Source organism: Choloepus didactylus, chromosome 19, assembly GCF_015220235.1.
Source record: "Choloepus didactylus isolate mChoDid1 chromosome 19, mChoDid1.pri, whole genome shotgun sequence".
In the NCBI taxonomy this organism is placed as follows: domain Eukaryota; kingdom Metazoa; phylum Chordata; class Mammalia; order Pilosa; family Megalonychidae; genus Choloepus; species Choloepus didactylus.
Genome location: NC_051325.1, coordinates 44,985,577 through 45,008,700, shown reverse-complemented (window position 1 = coordinate 45,008,700; position 23,124 = coordinate 44,985,577). Strand labels below are relative to the sequence as shown.

Below are 23,124 nucleotides of genomic sequence, written 5' to 3'. Positions count from 1 at the left end.
GAATGTGACTCCGCTGGAGAGCAGGCCCCCACTCCTGCGACAGCACCCCATGTACTGGGTGGGGGGAGGTGAGGGGGTTAAGCTCCTGGCAGGCAGCCAGTCTGGGGCCTGGGAAAGGGGGTGAGGACAAAGACCACAGAGGGCCCGCCTGGACGCTTGGCTCCTCTGAAGGTGGGGCTGCTTCCTGTCTCAGAATCGTGCTCCCCATCCTGGCCGGCCATCACAAACCACCGGCCTGCCACCTGCTCTCCTCCAGCCCTGGGTGTAGGGACGGCCAGCTGGGGGGCCACTGCACACAGGGCAGTATTTCTATGTCAGGGTAGGCTCCCAGGACAACAGGAACAGCCAGGGAAGAGACGCCTCTTCCAGGGTTCCTCAACAAGCAAGGCCCACAAGAGCCTGCCAACCAGGCCCGGGGGAACAAGAACACCGCCCCGAGAAGGCAGGCCCTGGAAGGCGGAGAGAGAGCCCAGACGCCATATCTAAGACCAGAGTGATGGGGAAGTTTGGGAACAGGATGGTGGTGATGGCAGCACAACAATGAAAATGTAATTAATGCCACTGAATTATATGCCTGAATTGGTTAAACCGGGAAACACTGTGTGTATGTTATCACAATTTAAAAAAAAAAAGCAAGCCCCTAAATTAGACCCAATCCTGTTGGTCAGGAACCCCTGTCCTAGCGCCCCGTGCCCTCAACAAAGCCACTATTCAAACAGCCCTACAGCTAGAGGCCCTCCAAGTCCACGGGCCCATTAGCCCGACCAGAGACAGGAGGCCGGGCCCACCTCTGAGCCTCCCTTTCCTCCTTTATAAAATGAGGACACCACGCCTGCACCCTCTTCCCAGGGCTACAGTGAGAAGCCAGTGAGATGAGACAATGAAAATGGTCCTACCAGAAAGGACAGGGAGACATACTGAAAGTTAAACCCTGAATGTGGTGAGGATGTGACAGGAAATTGCCAAGAAAACCAGAGCAAGAGAACAGAAGGAAGTGTCACATACCAAATTTCTGGAAATGAAACATGATTTCACCGAAATAGTTCCTTAAGCGAGTCTTCCCTTTACAAAGTACGTAAGTTAATTGGTCTAACCTGCAGTAGAAAGTATCCATTTAAAATACATATACATAAATAAAACAAACGAACAAAATCACAACTCACAGTAAGTATTAAAAGTCTTTTTAAAATATAGAGGCTCAAAGAGGTAAGTGAATACTGCCTGGCAGGCCCCTCACCTGTGTGTGGGTGCCCCAGATCCCCTCCAGGCCCGGGTGCCCAGCCCTGCAGACAGCTGGAGGGATGTGGGGGCGGCCAGACCCTGGGCAGGAGGCTCCAGGCCCAACCAAGGCCACAAGGTGCAGGGCCAGGCCCACAACCTCTCCCAGAGCTCCCTCCTCTCCTGTGCTCCCCCACCACCCTGCTCCTTCCTGGTGTCTAGGCCATAGGGGCCTGTGGGCTCCCCCAAGGAAGAAACCATATTTGACTCTTCTCCCAATTCCCCACTAGTCCAACACAACCCCAGGTCCTGACGAGGCCTCAAAATGTTTACAGAGCCCTTAAGGGCAGGTATGAATCCATGAAAGTCAGACCCCAGAGCTGATTATCTAACAGGCAGAAGGAGCCACAGATGTTCAAAGATGAAATCAAGGATGGCTTCCTGGAAGAAGTATAACAGTGGGGCATCAAAGGCTGAGGAGCTAAAACAAATATACAATGCAGAGGTCAGTGCAGCGACTACGGATACAGAAAAATAGGGGAGCAGGAACAGCTGGGGTGGGGGTCGTAGTCCTGGGAGACCAGTGGAATTTCGAAACATAGAAAGGCCCATACAAAGGTTCCTGCGGCCAGTGGGAAGCCTGGGGGAGCTAACGGAGCTTTGGGAAAAACAAGCAGTCTAAGAGTCAGTGTTGCTGCCCAAGCTCCCAGACACCCACGCCGGCCTGACCCCAAGCCAAGGCCACTGAGAGGCTGGGGAAGGCGGGTCCCAGGGTCAGGAGAAGTGTTCTCTAGGCAGTCACCGTCTCTCCCCATGGCTGGGGGCAAGCAGAGCAGCCACTCCACTCCCCACCCCTCCACTGTCCCCTAAAGAAACCACACACTCAGCGCCTGGGGGAGTGTAAACCGAGCCGAGCCTACTCCCCCAGAGGATGCTGAGAGATCCACAAAGGAAGCTGCAAGGGGAAGCCACGGCCATCCGGCCAATCCCCGACACACACCGCATTGGCACCCAGGTTCCCGCACAGCTCCCTGTGGGGTGGGGCTGGCACTGCAGTGCAGGGGCTGGAGGGCCAGGGCAGCAGGAGCTGCACCAGTGAGGAACACAGCGGCTTCAACAGGGCTTTCATGTCCCAGAGGGGAAAGAAAAGATGGAAGGGACGGGACCTTGACGTGGAGGTGGCTGGGGGCATGGCTGGCCCAGCCGTTCCCCAGCTGGCTGCGGACTGCCCAGGGCCTCTGTGAGGAGCCTGAGTGCCTCTCTGCTCCATGATGAGGCTCAACCTTCCCAATAAAAACACGCCCCCGGATCTGACGGGGGCGGTTTCCCTGAGCACCTGCTGCCATGGGGGAAGGTAGACAGGAGGACCCAGGCCCAGAGACTTCCAAGGCCTACAGGGGTCACACAGCAGGGGAAAGGCCAACTGGGCCTAGTCACCTCTCCATTCCCACGCAGGTGTCTTCAAGCCAGAGCAGGACGCAGAGAGGGAAAACTCAGTCAAGCCCTGGAGCCCACATTACACCCCAGGGCAGAGCTTGAAGCTCTGCTCCCAGCTGCAGTTTCCCCAGTCACTGCTCCCCAGAAGACCTGACCAAGAAGGGCAGTGAGGTCTGACTCAGCATCCGGCCCCTCTCCCACCCTTCAAAACAGGAGAACGCAATTCGGACAACTGGATGGAGGTCTGTGGGATCCCCCTACCCAGGACCTTGCACCCCTACCACAGTAATTGCTTCAGGTCTCAGCTGTAAGACTCCTGGCCAGTACATGAATCATCTAGAGTCTAGATTCTCAGTTAGTCTCCTCTTTGGAGCAATGAAGAAATGGACATGCAAAGCCTTGAAGAGTACTGTCATGGTCACATGGTGATTTCACAGCAGAACTGGAGCTCTGCAGCACCCCCAGAGCAGCCACACCCCAACATCAGGTATACAGCAGGGCAACCCCAGTGAGCCATCACACGGCCCTGGCATGCAGACAAATTCCACCCATGTCAGAAGTGGGAACAGGCCCCAAAGGAAGGAGCGGAAAGGAGGCTCCACCCTGGGAATGCAAGGCTGGAAGGGCACTCAGCGCTATCTAGCAGGTGTGCTCATTCATTCCACCATCCCAGCAAACATTCATTAGGCATCCCCTCTGGGTCCGGGTCCTGGGTAAATAGAAATCAATAAGGCAATTGAATTCCTGCCCTTTGAAAAGCCCCTGCCTCATGACGGAAACAGATGGGGAAGCAGATAATTATGAGGTCATACAAAGAGTGGAACAGGGAGATGCCTGTGGTGCGAGTATGCAGAGAAAGCAAGCGGTTCTCCTGGGAGTCTCGGCTTGCTGTGCAGAAGGCCAGTCCTGGTGAATACCCAGTGGAGGGCATCGCGAAGGCAGGCCGCCGATGCAGGAGTCTGGGGAGTTCAGAGTTTCGTGGACGAGCAGGAAGGGAGAGTGTGCCTCCACTAGCCTTCAACGCCAGAGTAAGGAGCAGGAGGGAGAAGTGGCTTTCCCCAACCCTCTACCCGAGCCAGAAAGACCTCCCCAGCCAGCTCCTGGGTCAGCCGCTGGGTCAGGGGTCCTGTAGGGTCTGACCTCGGCTGCCCTTGTGGATCGGTGCTGTCTATATTCTTTGTGTGCCAAGCCCTTGACTCCAAGAGAGAAGCTGGGGGCTGGCCCTCCATGGCCAGGGCTGTAAGAGGGTCTCAGAAGGCCCCATAAAATGTCTCCCATAGCATCTCCAAGGCCCCTTGGGAAACCCAGGTATTGAGCATAAGTCACTTTTCTATCCTTTTCTTTCCTAACCCCTCTGCAGCAATCAACTCAGTGGACCCCAACCTACTGCTTGAAGCTCTCTGCCCCTGCCCCTGGCCCCCAAGGTCTCCTGGCTCTTCTCCTGCCTCTTCAGGCTAAGTTTCTACCTGGCTCTTAAATGCTGGCCTTTGTCAAGGCTCAGGCCAAGCTCCTTTCCCTGGTGAAGCTCACTGCCCCACAACTTTAATGACTTCCTATGCCAGTTTGAATGTATTATGTCCCCCAAAATGCCACGTTCTTTGATGCAATCTTGTGGGGGCAGATGTATTCAGTGTTGATTAGACTGGAATCCTTTAAGTGTTTCCGTGGAGATGTGACTCAATCAACTGTGAGTGAAACATTTGATTGGATAATTTCCATGGAGGTGTTACTCTGCCCATTCAGGGTGGGTGTTAATTGGATCACTGGAGTAATTTAAAAAGAGCCACACAGGCCCAGAGTTAGCTACAGCCAAGAGGGACATTTTGAAGAATGCACAGGAGCTGAGAGAGTAGCTGTAGCTTACAGAGACATTTTGAAGACAGTGGCTGGAAGCTGATGCAGACATTTTGGAGAATGCCATTTTGAAACGCATCCTGAGAGCAAGCAGACGCCAGCCACGTGCCTTCCCAGCTAACAGAGGTTTTCCGGACGCCACTGGCCATCCTCCAGTGAAGGTACCTGATTGTTGATGCACTACCTTGGACACTTTATGGCCTTAAGACTGTAACTGTGTAACTAAATAAACCCCCTTTATAAAAGCCAATCCATTTCTTGTGTTCTGCAAAAAGGCAGCATTAGCAAACTGGAACACCTCCTTTATACAAATGCACCTCCAGCCTAGATCTCTGTAAGCTTCAGTTAAACCCAACTGCTTCATTTCACAAATGCTTTAAACTCAACCAAGCACAGTGCTCCCCTCACCACACCCCAGGCCTCTTGCTTCTTCCCTTGGGTCAGCTAATAGCATCATCATCCAACAGGGGCACAAGCTAGAAACTTTGAAAATTCAGAATCGTCCTTAACATGTTTTCTCTTACTGCAGCCCCCCACCCCCCCCACCAATCTAATCCTCAGTTAAGTCCTGCTGGCTTTATTTAATATTCACAATTAACCATATTTACTGAGCATCTATATATGGGACATTATGTTAGGTACTTGGAATTTGAGGACCCCAAGGAGCTTGAATGCATGAGGCAAGATATGTACAGGACACTAGATAATGGTAAACAGAGTCCGCGGCAGTCACCTCTGCTGGGCGGGAGGAGGAACACGCACCTGGCACCCCTACTGCTCACTTCCTGCAGGTTTACTTTGCCCAGATGCTGTGTTCAGCTCTTGATAAGATCACCTCTTTTCATCCTCCAAATAACACCATGAAGGAGGTATCAGGTCCCCATTTCACAAGTGCAGAAATCCAGCATAGTAAGGTTAATAAACTTCCCCGAGCCAGCAGCTGGTGACCTCGGCCACTCGGCAGAGCCAACAACATTCAAAGCCCAGACTGCCTGAGTCCCAGGCTTGTGCTCCTGCCCACAGCAGCCAAGCAGGGCCCACGCGGACAGAGAGGAGGGTGGAAGGCACCCCAGGCTGCATGGCACCCTGCTGCTTCACAGCACTCCTCCTGGTACTGGGCGAACGTGTCTCTTCGGGCTGGCTGGCTGGCTGTCTTCTCCACCAGACTGGAAGCTCCCTGAGGCATGGACCATGGCTGTCTGTTATCACTGCCCGTGCCCAGCAGGAACTTAGCAAATATAATCAAAGACTCACCTTGGCCAAGGCTGCTGCTGCTCATTGGACAAACAAGGCCCACCTACTGCAGCCGCACGATACCTATGAGCCTCTCCCTCCAGGGCCCTTCCACAAGGCTGGGGAAATGGAATGAGTTCCAAGAAGGAAGGAAAATCTGAGGCTTCCCTACCGCAAGGAAACAAGAGGGGCTTATGATCAAGAATGGGGGTCAGAGTACAAGGGGGACAAACGGGAGGGAGTGCTCCCCTGCAGAGCTCCCCGAGCCCACACCCTCTTACTGGCGCAGCTCTCGACTCTCAGGGTTCTGGGTTGTAGCCACAATACCCTACTCCATCTTGGGGGTCGGGGGAGAGGTAGGGCCGGTCCTTGAAGCCCCTGGGCTGTGAGGTTGGGAGCAATTCTAAGCAACTGCTCACCCAGTACCCCTCTTCTGAAGACCCCTCCTGGCTCTCCAGTTTGACAGCCACTTTACCCAGCCCCTCCCCAGCATCGACCACTCTCCCTTCGGGCCATGCCAACCCAAGTCAAACCACTTTCCTTGGCCCCTTTCTGCTTCCTGGGGAAGCAAGTCCCCAGTGGGTGATCTAGTCTCTGACCGCACCTAGAAGTTTATAGAGCTCTCTCTCCCTCACTGCCTCGCCAGGAAGCAATTCCATTATCCACAGTTCAAATTGTTTGAAATCGCCTCCCCTATTGAAAGAGGTTATCTTGGGATATCCCCTTCCTGATTTTAATTCTCTATTTTTACCATCATAAAGTAAGATTTTTACCCTCACCCCATCCCCACCAGCACACATCCTAGGACCATGTCTTCTCGCAGCCCTCCACCCCAGCTTGCACAGGGCCTCATCCTTCCAGGGTGGGCGAGGTTCTCAGACCAGCGCCAAGGACATCCTCCCAGGAGCCGTCCTGGCATCAGGTGTTCTGTCCTCACTGGCGGAAACACCCTCTGTGTTTCACTGCTGGCCTCAAGAGGCCCTTGGCAAAGTCCCTGACAAAGTGACATCTGCCACCTTTTCTAGCCTTGGTGGACACTAAGAACTCCTAAGAAAGGCCATGTTCCAGTTTGCTAATGCTGCTGGAATGCAAAACACCAGAGATGGACTGGCTTTTATAAAAGGGGGTTTATTTGCTTACACAGTTACAGTCTTAAGGCCATAAAGTGTCCAAGGGAACGCATCAACAATTGGGTACCTTCACTGGAGGATGGCCAATGGTGTCCGGAAAACCTCTGTTAGCTGGGAAGGCACGTGGCTGGCGTCTGCTCCAGAGTTCTGGGTTCAAAATGGCTTTCTCCCAGGACGTTCCTCTCTAGGCTGTGGTTCCTCAAAACTGTCGCTCTCAGCTGCTCTTGGGGCATTTGTCCTCTCTTAGCTTCTCCAGAACAAAAGTCTGCTTTCAACAGCCATCTTCAAACTGTCTCTCATCTGCAGCTCCTCTCTCAGCTTCTGTGCATTCTTTCAAGTGTCCCTCTTGGCTGCAGCAAGCTCGCTCCTTCTGTCTTGAGCTTATACAGTGCTCCAGTAAACTAATCAAGAGCCATGCTGAATGGGCCACACCTCCATAGAAACTATCCAATAAGAGTCATCATCCACAGTTGGGTAGGTCACAGCTCCATGGAGACACTCAAAAAATTACAATCTAATTAACACTGAAACGTCTGCCCACACAAGATTACATCAAAGATAATGGCGCTTTGGGGGACATAATACATTCAAACCGGCACAGGCCACAACCCCAGTTAAGAAGACATGCCAACATGGGCACATTATATTCAATTACCATTGTGGGTGGCAGAAGTAACTGGTGTAGGAAGAAGAGACCTGCCTCCAGAGAGCTGAAGGACCATCAGGCAGTACAGGGAGAAGGGGGTCTGCAGAGCTCAGAGAGGACCCATCACTCCTGCCCCAGCTGAAAGAACTGAACTGTATCCTTAGCTGAACTCTTGACCCCCAGGAGGCTGAGAAACCTATGGGAACTGTGGCCAACTGCCCCCTCTATCCTTCCTAGGGTTAGTCACAGCATGAAAACTCAGGCCCATGCTCTCTGAAGCCACTCAATCCCACACCACACGCCCACACCTCCACAGGAGAGCCCCCATGTGGCCAGTGGTCAGGGCCCTATTCCTGCCACAGGCAGGGCCAAGCCAAGGCCACTGTGACTTGCAACCACTTCCTTTAAGACATTTCAGCTCAGCCATATCCCCAGGTGTCCAAGAAAACAGGAAGCCAACCCCAAAGTGAACAGCCCACCCCAGGCAGAGGGAGAAAGGACCGTACACAAACAAGTGGTCAAACTCACCGTGGCCCGACCCCTCACCGGTCTGGCCAGTTGTTCCCTGCAGGTCCTGGAGCTTTGGCCTGATGGCCCACCCTTCACCAAGTCCATACCTTGCTCCTGGGTACCTGGCTGCCTTTGGACAGGGCCACAGGTCCTACAACCAACAATGGCCTGCCAGACAAGGCAGCAGGACGGGACCCCACAGGCACCAGGGCTGGCTGCTCAAGTGAGGAAGCTGATCTGTCTGGCCCTTGGGCTCAATCTACAGCTCTCCAGCTGCCACTGTCTCCTGCCAGCTTTGGCCATTCATGGTTTCCTGTGTGTTCCAGATAGCAAGCTTCCCAGAATCAAGGATTGGGTCACCGCCCCTTCTCACTCCCCAGAATTCTCTGTGCCAGTCCTGGGCTCAGAAGGAGATGCCAGTCTTCTGCAGAAGAAAAGCCTGTCCCATTTACTCTGCATCCTAAGCCCTGTTAAAGCCAGCCAGAGCCACCCGCCAGCCCCAGGAGGGACAGGAAGGAAGCAGCAGAGCCGAAGCACAGAGCCTATATGTAGGCTACAAAAAGGAGCCCTCCCTGCTTCCTGGGAGGTGAGGAGAGGGGCAGGGGCAAGGGCAAGTCCTTTGCCTGGGCACACAGCCCCTGTAGCCTCTTTAAGGATAGCCAAGCACCACCTCAGAGGAACCTGTCTTGCAAGGGTGGGTGGGGGAATGTCATGGGCTGAGCCAGGAGTGGAAGGGGAGGTTCTGAGCTCCCCCCAGAGCAACCAACTCTACTGACCACCCCGCCCTTCCCCCACCCCCAAATGTTGCAGGGACCACCCCCTTCTCCACTTCTTTCCTTGTCCTCTAGAGGCCCAGGGCACTCTCTAGAGGCCTTCCAGGAATCCAGGCCACCACCCCCTCTGGAGGCTCTAGCACACTCCACAAAGGAGCTCTGGGGAGCAGCTGTCATGAGAGGCAGTGAAGGCTCTGACGTAGGGGGAGAGCAGGAAGCTGGGGCCACAAGAGCCCAGGTTCAAGGGGAGCACCAGTAGGGGCACGTGCTGGGGCGAAGGCAGGGAGGTGACAACTAGGTGAAGACAGAGCTAAAATAGAACAGCCCGAGGTATGAAGACAGAGGTGCCAACTTCAAAGACCCCAGCCCAGGCAGTCTCTTGACCCACATGGGCATCAGCCTATTCCATCACAACGGCAGAGCCACGACCCCACATCCCCAAGTCAGAGAAACCAGTTCCTTCCCCCACCTCCACATGCCAGAGCCCTCTACAGCCTAGTCTGTCCAGAGCGCTCAGCTCTTCCACCAGAGGGCTGACCTACAGGGAAGGCGGTGTGCTCAGCGTGGCTGCTGCAGCACATTCACACACAACATGGGGAGGAAACAAACTTTCACCACTGTCAGCCAGTGGGCTTTGAGGGGGCTTATTCTCACAGCACACCTTGCCCACCCCAACTGACAGAGCAGCCCCTCTTGTTAGTTTCCCTCACAGCACTCACCAAACCCTGTAATTACTTTCTTTTTCTGGCTGTGTCTACCTTAACCCGTGTGTTCCGTAACAGCGTCTAATCTGCTCACTGCTGCCTCTCTGTCAGGCAGTTAGCAAATGGCAGGGTCCAAAGCCAGGGACGCCAGAGCTGGGTCTTGCCTGTTCAGTGAGCCACAGAGGCCCAAGGCAGCTGTGTTGTTGTTGTTGTTGTTGTTTTCAAGTAAAGAGCACACCCAGCTAGAGCTCTGCTGTCACCTGAAACAAGTCAGGACAGAGCGATCCCCTCCAGCTCAGTGTGCCCAGCACCCAGCGGCGAGGTGCCCACTCCTTGTGGGAGGATTGAGGGAACACACAGATGAGGGCATGCTCTTGGCTGGTAATAAGGGGCCCTAGAAAGGCCCTTCTCGGGGTTTCTGGGAACCCCACATTTCCCTGCAGAGGCTTAGATGGCCTTGTCACCATGAACCAGTAAAAGCAAGTCAAGAGGGAGAGGCTCCTCTCCACCCCCACCCCAGATGAGCTGCTAGCGTCACCGCCCACAGGTGTGGGGGAAGGGTCTGGATGAGCCAAGTATCCCAAAGGGATGTGGTGGCAAGGATAAGGAAGGGAAGGCTCTGGCATGCGGGCAGTGACTCCAGCTTGTCCACAGACAAAAGCCTGGGAACTTCAAACATCTGACCAGAGGGCAGGGCAGAGATCGGCTCTCTGTCCGTATGAAAAAGCCAGAAACTTTCACACTTATACAACAGTCCATCTTATCATTTTTCCCAGAGTGGGAGAATGACTTGCATCAGGTACTAGGCACCAGGAGTCCTATGCTCTGGTCCCAGCACTTGCATGACTGTGCTACATGACCTTACCTTGGGCCTTGGTTTCTTTGTCTACAAGAGAGGGATAGCAATTCCTGTCCTCCCTTGAATCATGGAGTTTTTGTGATGCTCAAACACCATGATGGGAGAGACAATGCCCATTGAACTCTAATGCCCTAATCAAATACCAGCCTTTTCTTATCATTCCCTTCCGACAAACATTTTGATGTGCCAGTCCTCTGTATACAGATTCAGGGAGAGAACAAAGAAAACCGGTAGGGAAACAAACCCCTAGCCCACATTGTGAGAGAGGCCACTTCTGCCTGGCCAAGCTCGGTGGTGGAGAGAACGGGAGCTCTGTAATTCAGATCAGAAGCGAAGGAAGCGAATACTTCGGAGGGCTCAGTAAGAGCCACACGCTGTGCTAGGCACTTTCACAGACCACCTCTTGCTTCTCAAATGTGCTCTTTTGATGAGTATTTGTACCCAACCCAGTGAGGGAGAATTTCATTTTACAGCTGAAGATCAGTTTCAGACAGGTTAAAGGAGCACCCAAGGTCACAGGCAATGGTAAGACTCGAACCCAAATCTGACTGATTCTAGCCACAGCCTAATTACCACTGGGGGTCAAGGAGTCACGAAGGGAGAGTATCAGGCAAGGAGTCTTGCCCCGTGTTAGCAGACTGCATCTGGAGAGCCCCCCAGGAAGCAAGGGTGCCATGCTCCTCGGAACAAAGTGCTCTGCAAGGAGCGCCAGGACACGCCCATCCTTCTAACTCACCCCCATTTCTCCTAGGACTGTCCTCAAAGTCCCCACTGACTTCACCAGTTCCAAGGAGGGAGTGGAGAGGAATGAAATCAGTCTGCTGGCCCCTAATGTCAGGGCTATGCAACAAAAGACCTCACTTCCTCCCTCCAATTTCTCCATCTCTGGCCTCCTTGAAGCCATGTCCCACAGGAAAGGGTACACAGGATGGAGAGGCTGTGCGTTAATGTGACTGACGTGGGATGGTGACAGCAGAGGCGGCAGCAGGTCCTGCCACAGGGAGGTTGCGGCTTTTCAGCACTTCCTGAAGACTGGGGTCTCCCACCAACCTACTCAGATAACAGTTCTCTGGGCTAGGCCCTTAGAAATATGCCAACGATACCTTCACCCCACAGAAAAGGTTCCCATCTAAAGCAGCTGCTTCCAGCCCACTGCCCTGTCACCATGAGAAGCCAGCAGTGGGACAAAGCCCTGACACTGGCGGGCTGCTGGGAGCTCAGGAGAGGATGGGCAGGCCCCCTTGTCTTGGAGCCAAAGGGCTGGGGCGAGGCACCAGCCCCTTGTTCAACAAGGGGTTTGCTCTCTTCCCCTATGTGTCCTCCTGGTGAACTCGAGTTTTCCTCTTCCTCCTCTCAGAGCACGCACACATTAAGCACTTACACTGGGCCCCGCTCGATAATAAGCACTCTACACAGATTCTCATCGAATCCTCACAAAACTCTTGGATGTAGAGGCAGTTTGTTACTATCCCCCTCTATAGCTGAGGAGCCCAGAGAGGTAAAGTCCCAGAGCTAACAAGGCAGACACGGAATTACAACCCAGAAGGCCTGACTTCAGAGCCCAAATGCTTGATGACGAAGCTCTCCTGTCCCTTCCCTCCAGACTCAGCCCTACACCCTTCCACCACCACTGCATCCCAGCCTGCCTCAGCAAGGAGGTCTTCTCAGGCCCCCGTCATCTCCTTCCTGCAAACTGCAGTAGCTGCCTGGCTTACTCCCCAGCATCCACCCTCCAAACCACGGCTGCTGTGGTCTCCCCCAGCACGTGCAAGCCAGTCCCCTTCAGCCTCTGTAGACACCTGCTGCCTATGGGACGGAGTGTAACCCGCTGGGCACCGCAAACTGTGGCTCTCCCAAACAGCCCCTGACCATGCAGCCTCCTCTCTCCTATGCCAAATGCATTCTTGACCCCTGCACAGAGTGATCCCCAGGCCCTTGGTCTCAGCACAGGCAAGTCCTCCGTCATTCAGGCCCAGCTCAAAGGTCACCTCTCCTGCAAAGCCTTCTCTGGCTCTCTCCTCTCGTTAAGCAGGGCTGGTCACACTGCACTCGCAGACCTCCTGATACAGACCTTTATCATGGTATGTAACATGGAGGGCTGGAATTATGTCTCCAAGTCTGCCTCTTCAACAGCCTGAGATTTCCTCAATGGCACAGACCATGCCTCATTCAGTATTTAAACCCTCAGTGCCTAGCATTCAGCAAACAGGAGGTGTTTCAATAAATATTTATTAAACAAATAAATGCCCCTCATTCCACAGGGCTACCCAAAGCAAGGCCAGTGGCCAAGATCTCCAAACTGGGACTGAAACACATGTACGCATGCACACACGTACGCACGCACGCACAGAGTCCTGGGAAAAGCTGGAGGTGGTGTGGGCCCCAGGGCTGGGTGTCTCAGCTTCTTCAGCTGCCGGTAAGGCAAACCCCTTTCCTACGTGCACAGAAAAGAGGAGCCACAGCTGAGCAGGGAGGCCTGACAGGGCTGGTCTGGAAACGCAATCTTTGGGGTGAGCCTGGGGTGCTGAGGAAACACTAAGAGGTCTGACTTCCCCTGGAAAAACCACCGTCAGACAGGAAACACACAGGCAGGGATGCTAGCTCTGGAGATCCGGACATGTGCTGTTGGCCCTCTCCCCGCTACAAGCAGTCAGCCACTAAAAAGAAAACCACTGATCACACCGGGCCTAGTCCCCACAGGAAAGGACCCTCAGGTTCCTTAGGGCCCAGCCCCAGAGCAGGCCCCCTAGTCCCCTCCTCCCTGTCAGTCCTCTCTCCTCACCAGGCTGAAATCCATGGCCACAGGGGTCAAGCCCCAGCAGCTGGCCCCAACAGCACCTCTTCTCTGAAGCCCACTTGCCCCTTCAAGTGGGTCCACTGCTTTCTCCTACAATCCCCTATCCACTGCTGTCATCAAATATACCACGGTGAGCTGGCTCTGTTTTACTTTCGCTAAAGGCAAGGACCTCTTTTCACTCACCATCTAAGAGACCCTGGCTTCTACTGGGGCTACAAAGTCATCCCAAACACACATGGCCAGTACTCACAGAGCTCCTTCATGGAGCCTACACCTGGGGCTGCGGTGCCCACTGTGACCCTCAACTAGGCAAACACAGGTCTGAACCATCCCACCCCCACCCCAGAAGGCATAAGAAGGAAAGCAGACAGAGGCTGAGGCTGTCTCTGGATACAAAGGCCAAGGAGGCCTCTACCCTGGAAAAAAATGGTCTGAGTACCAAGACCACTATCTGCAGACACTCTCCTCTTGGGTGAGCCACATGGGCCAGGAAACATGGGCCTGAGGCCCACTCGGAGAGCCACCCCTTCTCTGGGCTTGGAGTCATCTTGGGACTGGTTGGCCAACCACTAGCTGGAGAGCTGGGTCCCACTGGGGCTGTCATATACTAGCAGTTTCGCCAGTGGCATACTTCATTCCTGATATTTCTATCTCCTCATCTGTAAAATGGGATGGACCCTTGTGAGGGTTAGTCAAGAACACATGACTAAGTCTCCAGAACTCATTACCTTTCCTTCACTTACACCAGTATTTACAACATAAAAAGCCAAATATCTACCTGGTCCCTGTCACACCACTACAGTCACCAAAACACTTCCTCATTCCTCTACCCACACCAGAAATCAACAGGTGCTAGCCCCACTTCACAAGCGGTCAAGTGAGAGGGCATGGAGTTAGGCCAGAATGAGGTCTTAATAGATGAGTGCCGTGCACTTTCACTGAACTGCACTCTCTCCCCTCCAGGCCCACAGGCACTGAGGGTAGCACAAGTGTCCCTCTCTGGCCAGGCCAAGGGCACTGCGTGGTACCCTGGCTGGTCAAGAGGAGGACAGACACCCGAGGCCCCTGGGCAAGAAGCCAGGTGGCAGGGGGCCCAGCTGGCAGTTCAACTCTCCTCTGCCCTCTGATCACCACAGCACAGTCCATCAGAGCCTGCAGAGGGAGGCTGCAGGGATTGAAACCCACCAACAGGGTGAGCCCAGAGCATGTGCAGTAGTGGTGTAAGGCTTCAGGGGGGTTCCATTTGCAAGATCTGAATTCTGCACAACTATCTACTAGCCTTTTTACCCAGACTCCTTCATAATCTGGGCACCCAAAATAAAAGGGCCGGGGTCCCTCCCATACCCTCTGCCTACTCTCCTCCAGGCCCCTCCAATCCACAGCTACCGGATGAGATTACTGGAGTTGTACATCTCTAGCTGTCCCATCTTTGGGGACTGGGGTAATACGGCCCTCTGCATTCCTGCCTCCATTCCCCAAAAACCTGAGACACCATAGACTACATTCCTCCACTCTTCTCCCTTCTGTTTTGGCCCCAACTTACAAACAAGATAGTCAAATACCTTCTCGGCAGAAACACTGATCTACATGGTAGGTGGGTGGGTGTGCAGATGGGTTGGGGCAACACAAAACCATTTCCTCCCTTTTTCGGGGTAATGATCTTAAGTCAAATGTCAGCTTGGTCCCCATCCTCCTCCCTTCCTGCAATCTCACCCTCTCCTGCAGCCACACTCCACCTCCCTCAACCTTTCCCAGTCAGGGTCTGGGGGGGCGGCCACAGTCTGCTTAGTAACAAGAGCTCATATTTATTAAACATTTACCATGTGTCAGGTACCACGTTGGATGTTTTGCATCAGTGACCTCATTTAATCCCCACAGCAACAATATATGGTGGATATATTATAACCTTCATTTTACAGATGAGGAAACTAAGGCTCAGAGAAGATAAGGGCTGGCCAGGGGACATACTAACATCTGGGCTTCAAATACGGCCCTGCTTCCCACCACTGTGCTACACTTACTGCCTCCGGGGCACCCCCACTGTTCAAGTTACCAAGCCAGCACATTATGGGGGCACCACCAAAGCAAGTCTGATGCCTGAAGTGTCTGTCCTTCCTCCACTTTGGGATCCAGTCTCCCAAATCACTAAAACTTCTCCCGATGGCCACAGGGCAGATGGGGAGATGGGGGCAGGTGGCTGCCATTTTTAAGTTCAAGCGGCTCTGTCAGATTTGGAGTCTATAGTTGTGGCTGGCTGCCTCACAAGACCTTCCTTCTTCCCACACATCTGCAGGCCACGTACACCCCACCCAGGAAGGTCTGGAGGAGCCCCCCTTCGGGATGTCAATTCCTGATCCCTTCCTCCACAAGGACCTGGTTCTGAGCATGGCTTGCTCTACCATCAGTGCTGGAGTCCCTGCAGGAAGCAAACCACAGCCTATGGCTGCAGACACATCATCTCTTCACACTCGGAGGTGGAGAAATGGAGGGCGGAGCAGAGTGCCCATCCGGCCACAGCACAGGCACATGCTAAGTGAAATAACACTCTCAAAGATTTGGGGTTTTTCAAAAACCCTGACTCCCACCAGAGACCTGCACAAAGCAGCCAAGCTCAGGACTGGGAAGGGAAAGAAGCAGAGAAGCAGGAAACCAAGAGTGGCCGCTCCCAGCTCCCTGCTGCCACCGGACCCAGGACACAAAGGCCCAATCCCAAAATGGCTCAACACTCTGAAGAGTACCTGATTCCAAGGCACTTAGGCTGGCCTTTTTGGGGTCAAGCTCCTGGGAATGTGCTCCCAAGTTCAAGGAAGCCTGGCCTTGTTACCAAAAACCCCTGCCCTGGCTCAGGATGTCCACCCACCACACAGGCCTCCAAAACTCAGCTTCAGGACAAAAGCAGCAGCAGGAAAGAGCAGCCACTGCCTCCTCTCCGACTTTTCCAAAGCAAACAGGATCACCTTCCTCTCTCTTCCCAAGAGGGGCATGAGCAGGCCTAACTCTGCTCCAAAACCAGTCCTCCCCCAACATCTTCCTAAGTTCTCCTTAGGGAACCCAAGGCTCCTTTTCAAACGAGAGCCCCGGCCTGAGGGTGCAGAGAGTTTCACAGACCGCTCTTCCTGGAGAAAGGCTGGTGGGCTGTGACCTCGCCGCGGCCACCACCACTACTCTGGGCTGGGGGACCGATGCCTGCCCACTAGTCTCCGACCCGCTAGGATTTTTAGGACTCTGGGCAAAGCGCCTGAACACTCCCCTCACCTGGGGGAGGGGGGTGCCCTGTCAGGTGACTGAGGACCCGGATGCCCCCCGGTGACCACCGGAGGCGAGGCGGGGGCGGAGCCCGGAGGGTGGGGGAGGGCACGAAAGTTTGCCCAAGTCGCTCCAGCTGCGGGCCGGGGCGCGCCAGAGCCCGGCCCGAATTCCCCGCCGCCCCCGCGCGCGCAGCGGGCCCCCAGGAGGGGCACACTTACTGGCCCCCTCGATCTTGTCGGCGCCGCGGCTCCACGTGATCTGCCTGGTCTCCAGCTTGACCTGAAAGGTCTTCCGCTCGGGCCGCTGCGACTTCTTGGAGTAGAACAAAGTCATGACGGTGCCCACCTCGAGGCTGCGGCAGAGGTGCAGCACCTCGGCGTCCGAGGGCGCGCAGGGCCCGCAGCCATTGGCGCAGGGGGACGCGGCGCCGGCCATGGCTCCCACTCTGAAGGCGAGGGTGCGGGGTGCGGGGTGCGGCGGCGCAGGCCCGGCCCGCCCGGGAGCAGGCGGCGGCGGCGGCGGCCGGCGAGCGGGACCCGGCGGCGGCGGCTCCTGCGGGCGGAGACGAAGGGGCGGGACCTGAGCGGGCGGGGGCGGGGCGGCTCGTGCAGGCCCCGCCCCGGCCCGCGCGCCGGGAACAAAGGCGACCGCGCGCCCGTGGGGAGGACCCCCACCAGCCGGCCCGCCGCGCCTGCGCCCAGCGACCCCCGGACAGGCCCCAAGCGGGGACGCGGGGCGTGATGGCCGCGGGCGCGCGCATGCCGCTCCCACTCACTCAGCCCATCTCTCTGAGCTTTCACGCGCGGCCCGGACCCAGCCTGACTGCCGCGACCGTCCCCAGTCACGCACAGCAGCCCCGCCCCCTGGCTGCGGGGCTCGGCGGCGGCCCTGGCGGCCAGTCACTCGCACACGCACAGGCGGCCGCCCAGCCTGCCGTCCTGCACAGGCCCAGCCACAGCCCTTTCCTCAGCCCCCGCGGCCCGCCGCCACTCCTCGAGCTCCGCCCGCGCAGCGAAGGGAGGAGAGAGCAGGGTGCAGAGCGCGCACCAGGCCCACCCGGCCAAACCCAGTTACCTGGGCCGGCTGCCCGGCGGAGGGAGCCAGGCCAGGCCCGGCCGCCTTACACCCGCGGCGGCGGCGGCGGCGGCGGCGGCGGCGGGGGCGGATCCTCCGCGCGTCCTCTCCGGGAAGGGGAGGGGGCGGGGCCGCCTGCGGATTGGCCGGCGGGTACTGATGGACAGCAGTCCTGTCCCACCCCGTCCCCTTTGGCTGTGCGGGCTGGCCCGCAGGCTGCGCTTGCCAAAGGCAGGTCTACCCTCAAGCCCCCACCGGGGGAGACGCCCCCCAGGCCTGGGCATTCCTTGCAGGGCCTCTCGTCCCGCGACTGCGCTGTCCAGAGGCCTTCCCGCAGCCCAGTGGCCTTCGTCTCTCGCCCCGGCCACTGGTCCGCTCCACCGCACCTTCGGTCCCCACGCGGCAGAACCCGGGTCAGATCCGCTGTGCGAGCTCAGATCCTTCCTCACCGCAGCCCTTCTGCAAATGCTCTCCTCAGCCTTGACTCTCCCGGCTTGATAGCCCTTGTTCTCCTCTTCCCTCTCTGGCCGCTCCTTCTCTGCCTCAAAAGCATCTCTTCCTCTGGGCTGTGTCCTGAGCTAGTTCCCGATGGACCGTTCCCATGGCTTCAGCCGCCACCCAGGCACCGGAGACTCCAAACCTGTCTCCCCAACCTCCAGACCCAAGAGATCTCACCTTCCCTCTCCAAACTGCTCCTTTCACGGTCTTCACTTTATCATAAAGTGACATTGAACTCCTTTAAATTGCATCTGCCAAAAACCTAGGAGACATCCCTGAATCCTCACTCTACCGCAACCGCACATCAGTCCCTCCGCACAGCCTGTTAACTGTCCTCGGGTATCCCTCAAGCCACCGTCTTTTCTCACCCAGACTGTTTCACCCTAGTTGGTCTTGCCTGCTTCCCCTCTTGAATGCTGCATCCTCTCACCACGCTTTCATCTTTAAAAGGAAATTAAATCATGCTCTCCTTTCTCCAGCCTGAAGCCCTCCATGAATTCCCATTGCACTTAAAAGCCACACTACGGGCTGTGGCCCAGAAGGCCTGTCACTCCCTCTCTTGTCAACTCCCCTTCCCTCTCCATTCCCCAGCCAGAAGGCCTTTTTGTGGTTGGTTGAATAAGTCACACTTTTTGTCTTCCTGAAGCTGTTCCCTGGAGTCCTCCCATTCTAGCTGCTCCATCACAGAGCCATATTGATCCAGGCACAGCAGGACAACTTGTAGCAATAACTTTTAAAATATAACCTAAAACTGTAAGCAAGCAGGAAATTAACCTTGGAATATAACCTAAAGCAGCTTTTGAATGTAATCTTGGAAAGGGAAGTGGGTGGGGGGTGAGGATCTTTGATCTCACAAAAGAGCAAGATGTAAATCCTGCAACAATACGTAAATGTAAAGTTTGCACCTTTCACTGGTGTTATCTAGTTCCTGAGGAAAACAGGAAATAACTAAATTACTGAAGCTCTCCTATCCTGTTACATGTTAACCAAAATAATTAACTCCCTTTGTCTCTAATGAGTTTAGCCAATTAAACAATCATTTCAGGGAGATTGCCCCAAACCTCCCAGATATAAATAAGCCTTTCGTCTGTCACTCTTGTTGCATGTTAATTAAATGATTAACTCTCTTTGTCTCTGGGTGTAAAAACCAGTTGAAGAAACACTTTGGGGAGGCAGAGTTGGGAAAGCTTCCCCCCTGTCTCCTGCCAGTGTAAATAAACCATCTTTTCCTCTTCAACCTGGTTCCGTGTGTCTTCTATTGGCTGCACCAAGTGAGGACCCCAGATTTGGGAAGTGCACCTTCTACAAACTTCCTGTATTTCAGGAATGAGAAGCCCAGCATAGCATCCAGCTGATTCCAGGTTTACTGAAATCTGTGAGGCTAGAAGAGTGTATGCTTAGACAATTCACTGTCCCACTCTAATAACTGCACCAGATGGTAACTAGTGCAGTGCCTGCAGCTGCCTCTGACCTTGTCTTGCTGTAGTGGTAACTTGAACTTGTTTTGTGTGTTTTTGTGTGTGATTCCCTCAAGTATGGCTCCTAAAAACTGAGAATTCCAGCATAATTTCAAGTTGAGAAGCTTTGTCCTAATAGTTTCATGGAGCTTGGGCACCTAAGGGGAGGTGGGTGGCTGAGACGGACTGCCACCTAGTGATCACCCTTTAGAATGGGAGGGAAAGAACTCAAGGTCTGCACTTGTGATCACAATTATTGTCTAATTATGGATACTGTCCCCATTTTACTGATGAGGAGGCTGAGATGCAGAGAAGGTCTGCAATTTGCCCCAAGCCACATAACAAACAAGTGGATGTCCTAGGATTTGAACTCAAGTCTGATTCTGTGTGTTTACTGCCTCACAAGATTCTCTGGCTGCAGTAGGCAGTGGTGGTCAGTAGTCAGTGGGCATGCAGCTAGCTGGCTCAACAATATGGGTGAGAGGAGGCAGAACGTGGTACCCAGCAGCACCTGGGTGCTCATAGAGTGTGGCCCAGGCTTGTTTGGGCTTAAAGACGTGCTGCCCCTGACTTCAGACCCTGAGCCTACCTGTGCCAGGTGTTGGTGCCACAAGCTGGGAGAACAAGGGGGCCCAGCACTGGTCCTCCTAGAATTCGCAGACCCTAAACTAAGAGGATTGAAATATTCAGGTGAACTATTATGGCCAGGTTGGAGGAAAGTGCTTTCCAGGCAGAGAGAACAGCATGTACAAAGGCCCTGAGGCCAGAAAGAGCTTGGGGAATTTAGAAATAGAAAGACGGCTGGAGTTTAGTGAGGGAGGGAGTGGGAGGTAAGGAGACAAGAGGAGGAAGGCATGTGGAGGCAAAACGGGGGCCCTCCCTGCCTAGCCAGACCTTGTCCATTTTTTTCAGGAGGCCCCCTCCTAAATGCTTCAGACCTTATTAAACTTCTCTGTGCTGTCTTGGGCAGAGTGCTGCACTTTGGAGTTCTGCTTCTCCATTTTCTGGAAGCTTCCCAATGTGCAGCCATACTCCCTTGCTTTTGCTTCTGCTGCTGGGGCTGGGCCCACAGAGGCTCCAGAAATCCTTGCCAACAAGAGCTTGTGCTTTAAGTCTGCTGCCAGGGCTCTTGATCAGGAAACAGGAACCCATTTCCCCCTGGAACTTCTGGACCAGCATCCCAGGTCTCAGGTGCCTCCCTCCACCATAGGCAGTTCTGGAAAAGCAGGGCACACAGAGGGTGTGGCTGGTCTGGGCTTCCCCCAGCTCAGCATATATATGTGTATGTGGGTGTTACTGGCAATACGTGTAGCTGCACCAGCTGGGAGGGAGCAGCCCCAGCACCCACACAAGCACACATCAGTGACATCACCCAGGCTAGCTCTGCTTGGGCCTATTTCTGTGAATACTCATGCTTCAACATGCCCTAGCTTACAGCAGTGCCTGTGCCTGGCAATTGGGGAGGAATCTGCCCAGCTGCTCCTCTGGTCCCGTGGGCTTGGCCTCACAGATTATTTATTTTGTTTGATTTAATAAACACTTAGAACAGTGCTTGGTATGTAGTAAGCAACATGTATCTGCATTACCCACATTACAACCTGGAGACAAGCACTGTTAACTATCCTCATTTTACAGATGAGAAAACTGAAGCACAGAGTGGTTGAGGGACATGCCCAAGGTCACACAGCTAATAGGTGGCAGAGACAAGATTCAAATCCAGGCAGTCTTGCCCCAGAGTCAGTGCTGTGTTGCCTCCTGTGTATGCATGAGCATTTACTGTGTATCCTCACTCTTTTCCATAATAACACTACCTGGGTGGTTTTCTATTTTGTTTTAGTTAAATGTTGCTGCAGGTTGGGTTCTTTTGGAAGCAGACTCTGTGACAGAGGTTAGTGTGCAGAATGTTTATTTGGAAGTGCCCTTGGGATCAACACTGTGGGAGAGGAAGGAAACAGGAGTGGGCAGAGGGAGAATCAAGTTGCGATGCAGGCATGATAACAGCCTCAGCCAACCCCCAGGGAGTTCTGTTGTCAGGCTTGGGCTGAACTGGCTGGGTCTTTACAGCCCCGCCTCAACCAGTCATTAGATGTGGACTGCCCTGGGAAGAGCACATGGCCAGAGGACTCTTGTAGAGGGAGCTGACAGCTGAAGGTATTCTCCAGATGAATCTCACAGCAATTGGGACACTAAGTCCCTCCTTACCCTACATAAATGTATTCTTTCCCAACCCTTTAAAAAAAAGTTTATCGAGTACTTAAAACAAAGGTCAAAAACATTATCCTATAAGAATGGGATGTGAGGTCATAGGAAGGAGGAAGATAATAGACTAATCAAGTAAGTTTACATAGCTGCTGTGATTGAGAAGCAAATATAGATGAGTTTCCCAGCAGCCAAGGCAAAAAATTCTATCTATTCTGATTCCTTGGGGGAGAAAAATTTTCCTGTGGCTAAATTATAAAAGAAGTTTCTCACATGGACATTTATTTGATTGAAATAATAGAGAATGTCCTCAACATATTATCAACAAATGATAAAGCAGTATTCATTTGTGTTCCTTCTAATGACCTTGGGTGACTATAGAAGGTATAATATGCAAGTATGGCTCAGAGAAGCTCCTTATACAATCTAAGGTAGGCAGATTTATAGACTTGTAGCATCTAATTTGACCCATGCATGAAAATTTGCCCCTTTCCTTTAAACTTTAATTTTCACTCAGTAGTTCTTACCCAGCACCCCTGGGGTTGTGAGCCAGCCAGCCAGCCTGCAGCTCAGCACACAGCTAATGATTAGTAAGTACTCACCTACACCCACCTGAGCTCCATCTCACCACCTGCAGTTTACACTTTTGATCTCTGGCCCCAGTACCTACCCCTGGCTCCTGCCCTGAAGTCGAGGCCTTAGACATTATACTTTTTAGGTCACATTCTGCTTTCCTCTTCCCTGGGGAGGTACTCTCAGCCCCTTGATTTCCTTGTTTTCTATCTCTGGAGACAAACCTGTGCCTGGTCCAGCCTCTCCCAGGGACCCTGCTCTCCCCACAGATGCTGCTACCTCCTAGTGGGCCCCAGATGTTGAGACTGAAGAGCTAGGCTCCAAGTGCACCTTCTTATGGGGGGGGGGGGATATGCTGTAATTGCTTTCCCTCAGTAGTATGACACTGGAGGAAGAGCAGGAGAAAGCCATTGCTAATGGCTAGCCAGGGCCCCTCTGTTTCTCCTTTCTCCCTCCTTTCCTTCCCATAAATATTCCTGATGCCTCCTGCACAGCAGTAAGACAGCAGAGATCAATCAAATGCAATTCTTGAGTTCTCACTCTAGTTGCAGATACAGAAAGGGCAGGACAGTTCAGTGGTGATGAGGGCCCCTGGAGCACTGAAGGGACACCTGGCCTCACTAGACCTTTCATTGCCTGTGGGGATAGAGAAAAGTGAGAGGTCCTGTAAATGCCTGAAGTGGTGGCTCCAAATATAAGGCCAGTCCTCATTTTCACAATAAATCACCCCAGATGTTTTTCATTTGCAACTAAAATATAAACATTTTTAGAGATGCAGTTATAATACTTATTTTCAATCACATATTATTTAAAACTATATGTGAACAAAATATGAATATTAATTTTCCCATTCTCATATTTCTATTAATAAATTGTGCTCAAACTCTTTACATAAATTTTTAATTTCTATGTA

General features: G+C 53.8%; 1 protein-coding gene across 2 annotated transcripts in view; it reads right to left on the bottom strand.

Annotated features, from left to right (window-relative positions):
- The window catches only part of PLCG1 (phospholipase C gamma 1), a 38,234-nt gene extending 20,734 nt beyond the window's left edge, over nt 1-17,500 (bottom strand). For both annotated transcript variants that reach the window (XM_037811727.1, XM_037811728.1), the window contains exons 1-2: nt 17,485-17,500; nt 16,629-16,962 (exon numbers count right to left, since the gene is read on the bottom strand). In XM_037811727.1, coding sequence (XP_037667655.1) covers nt 16,629-16,845 — 217 coding nt within the window. In that variant the 5' untranslated portion in view covers nt 16,846-16,962; nt 17,485-17,500. The remainder of the gene's footprint in view (nt 1-16,628; nt 16,963-17,484) is intronic.
- Nucleotides 17,501-23,124: the final 5,624 nt, after the last annotated feature.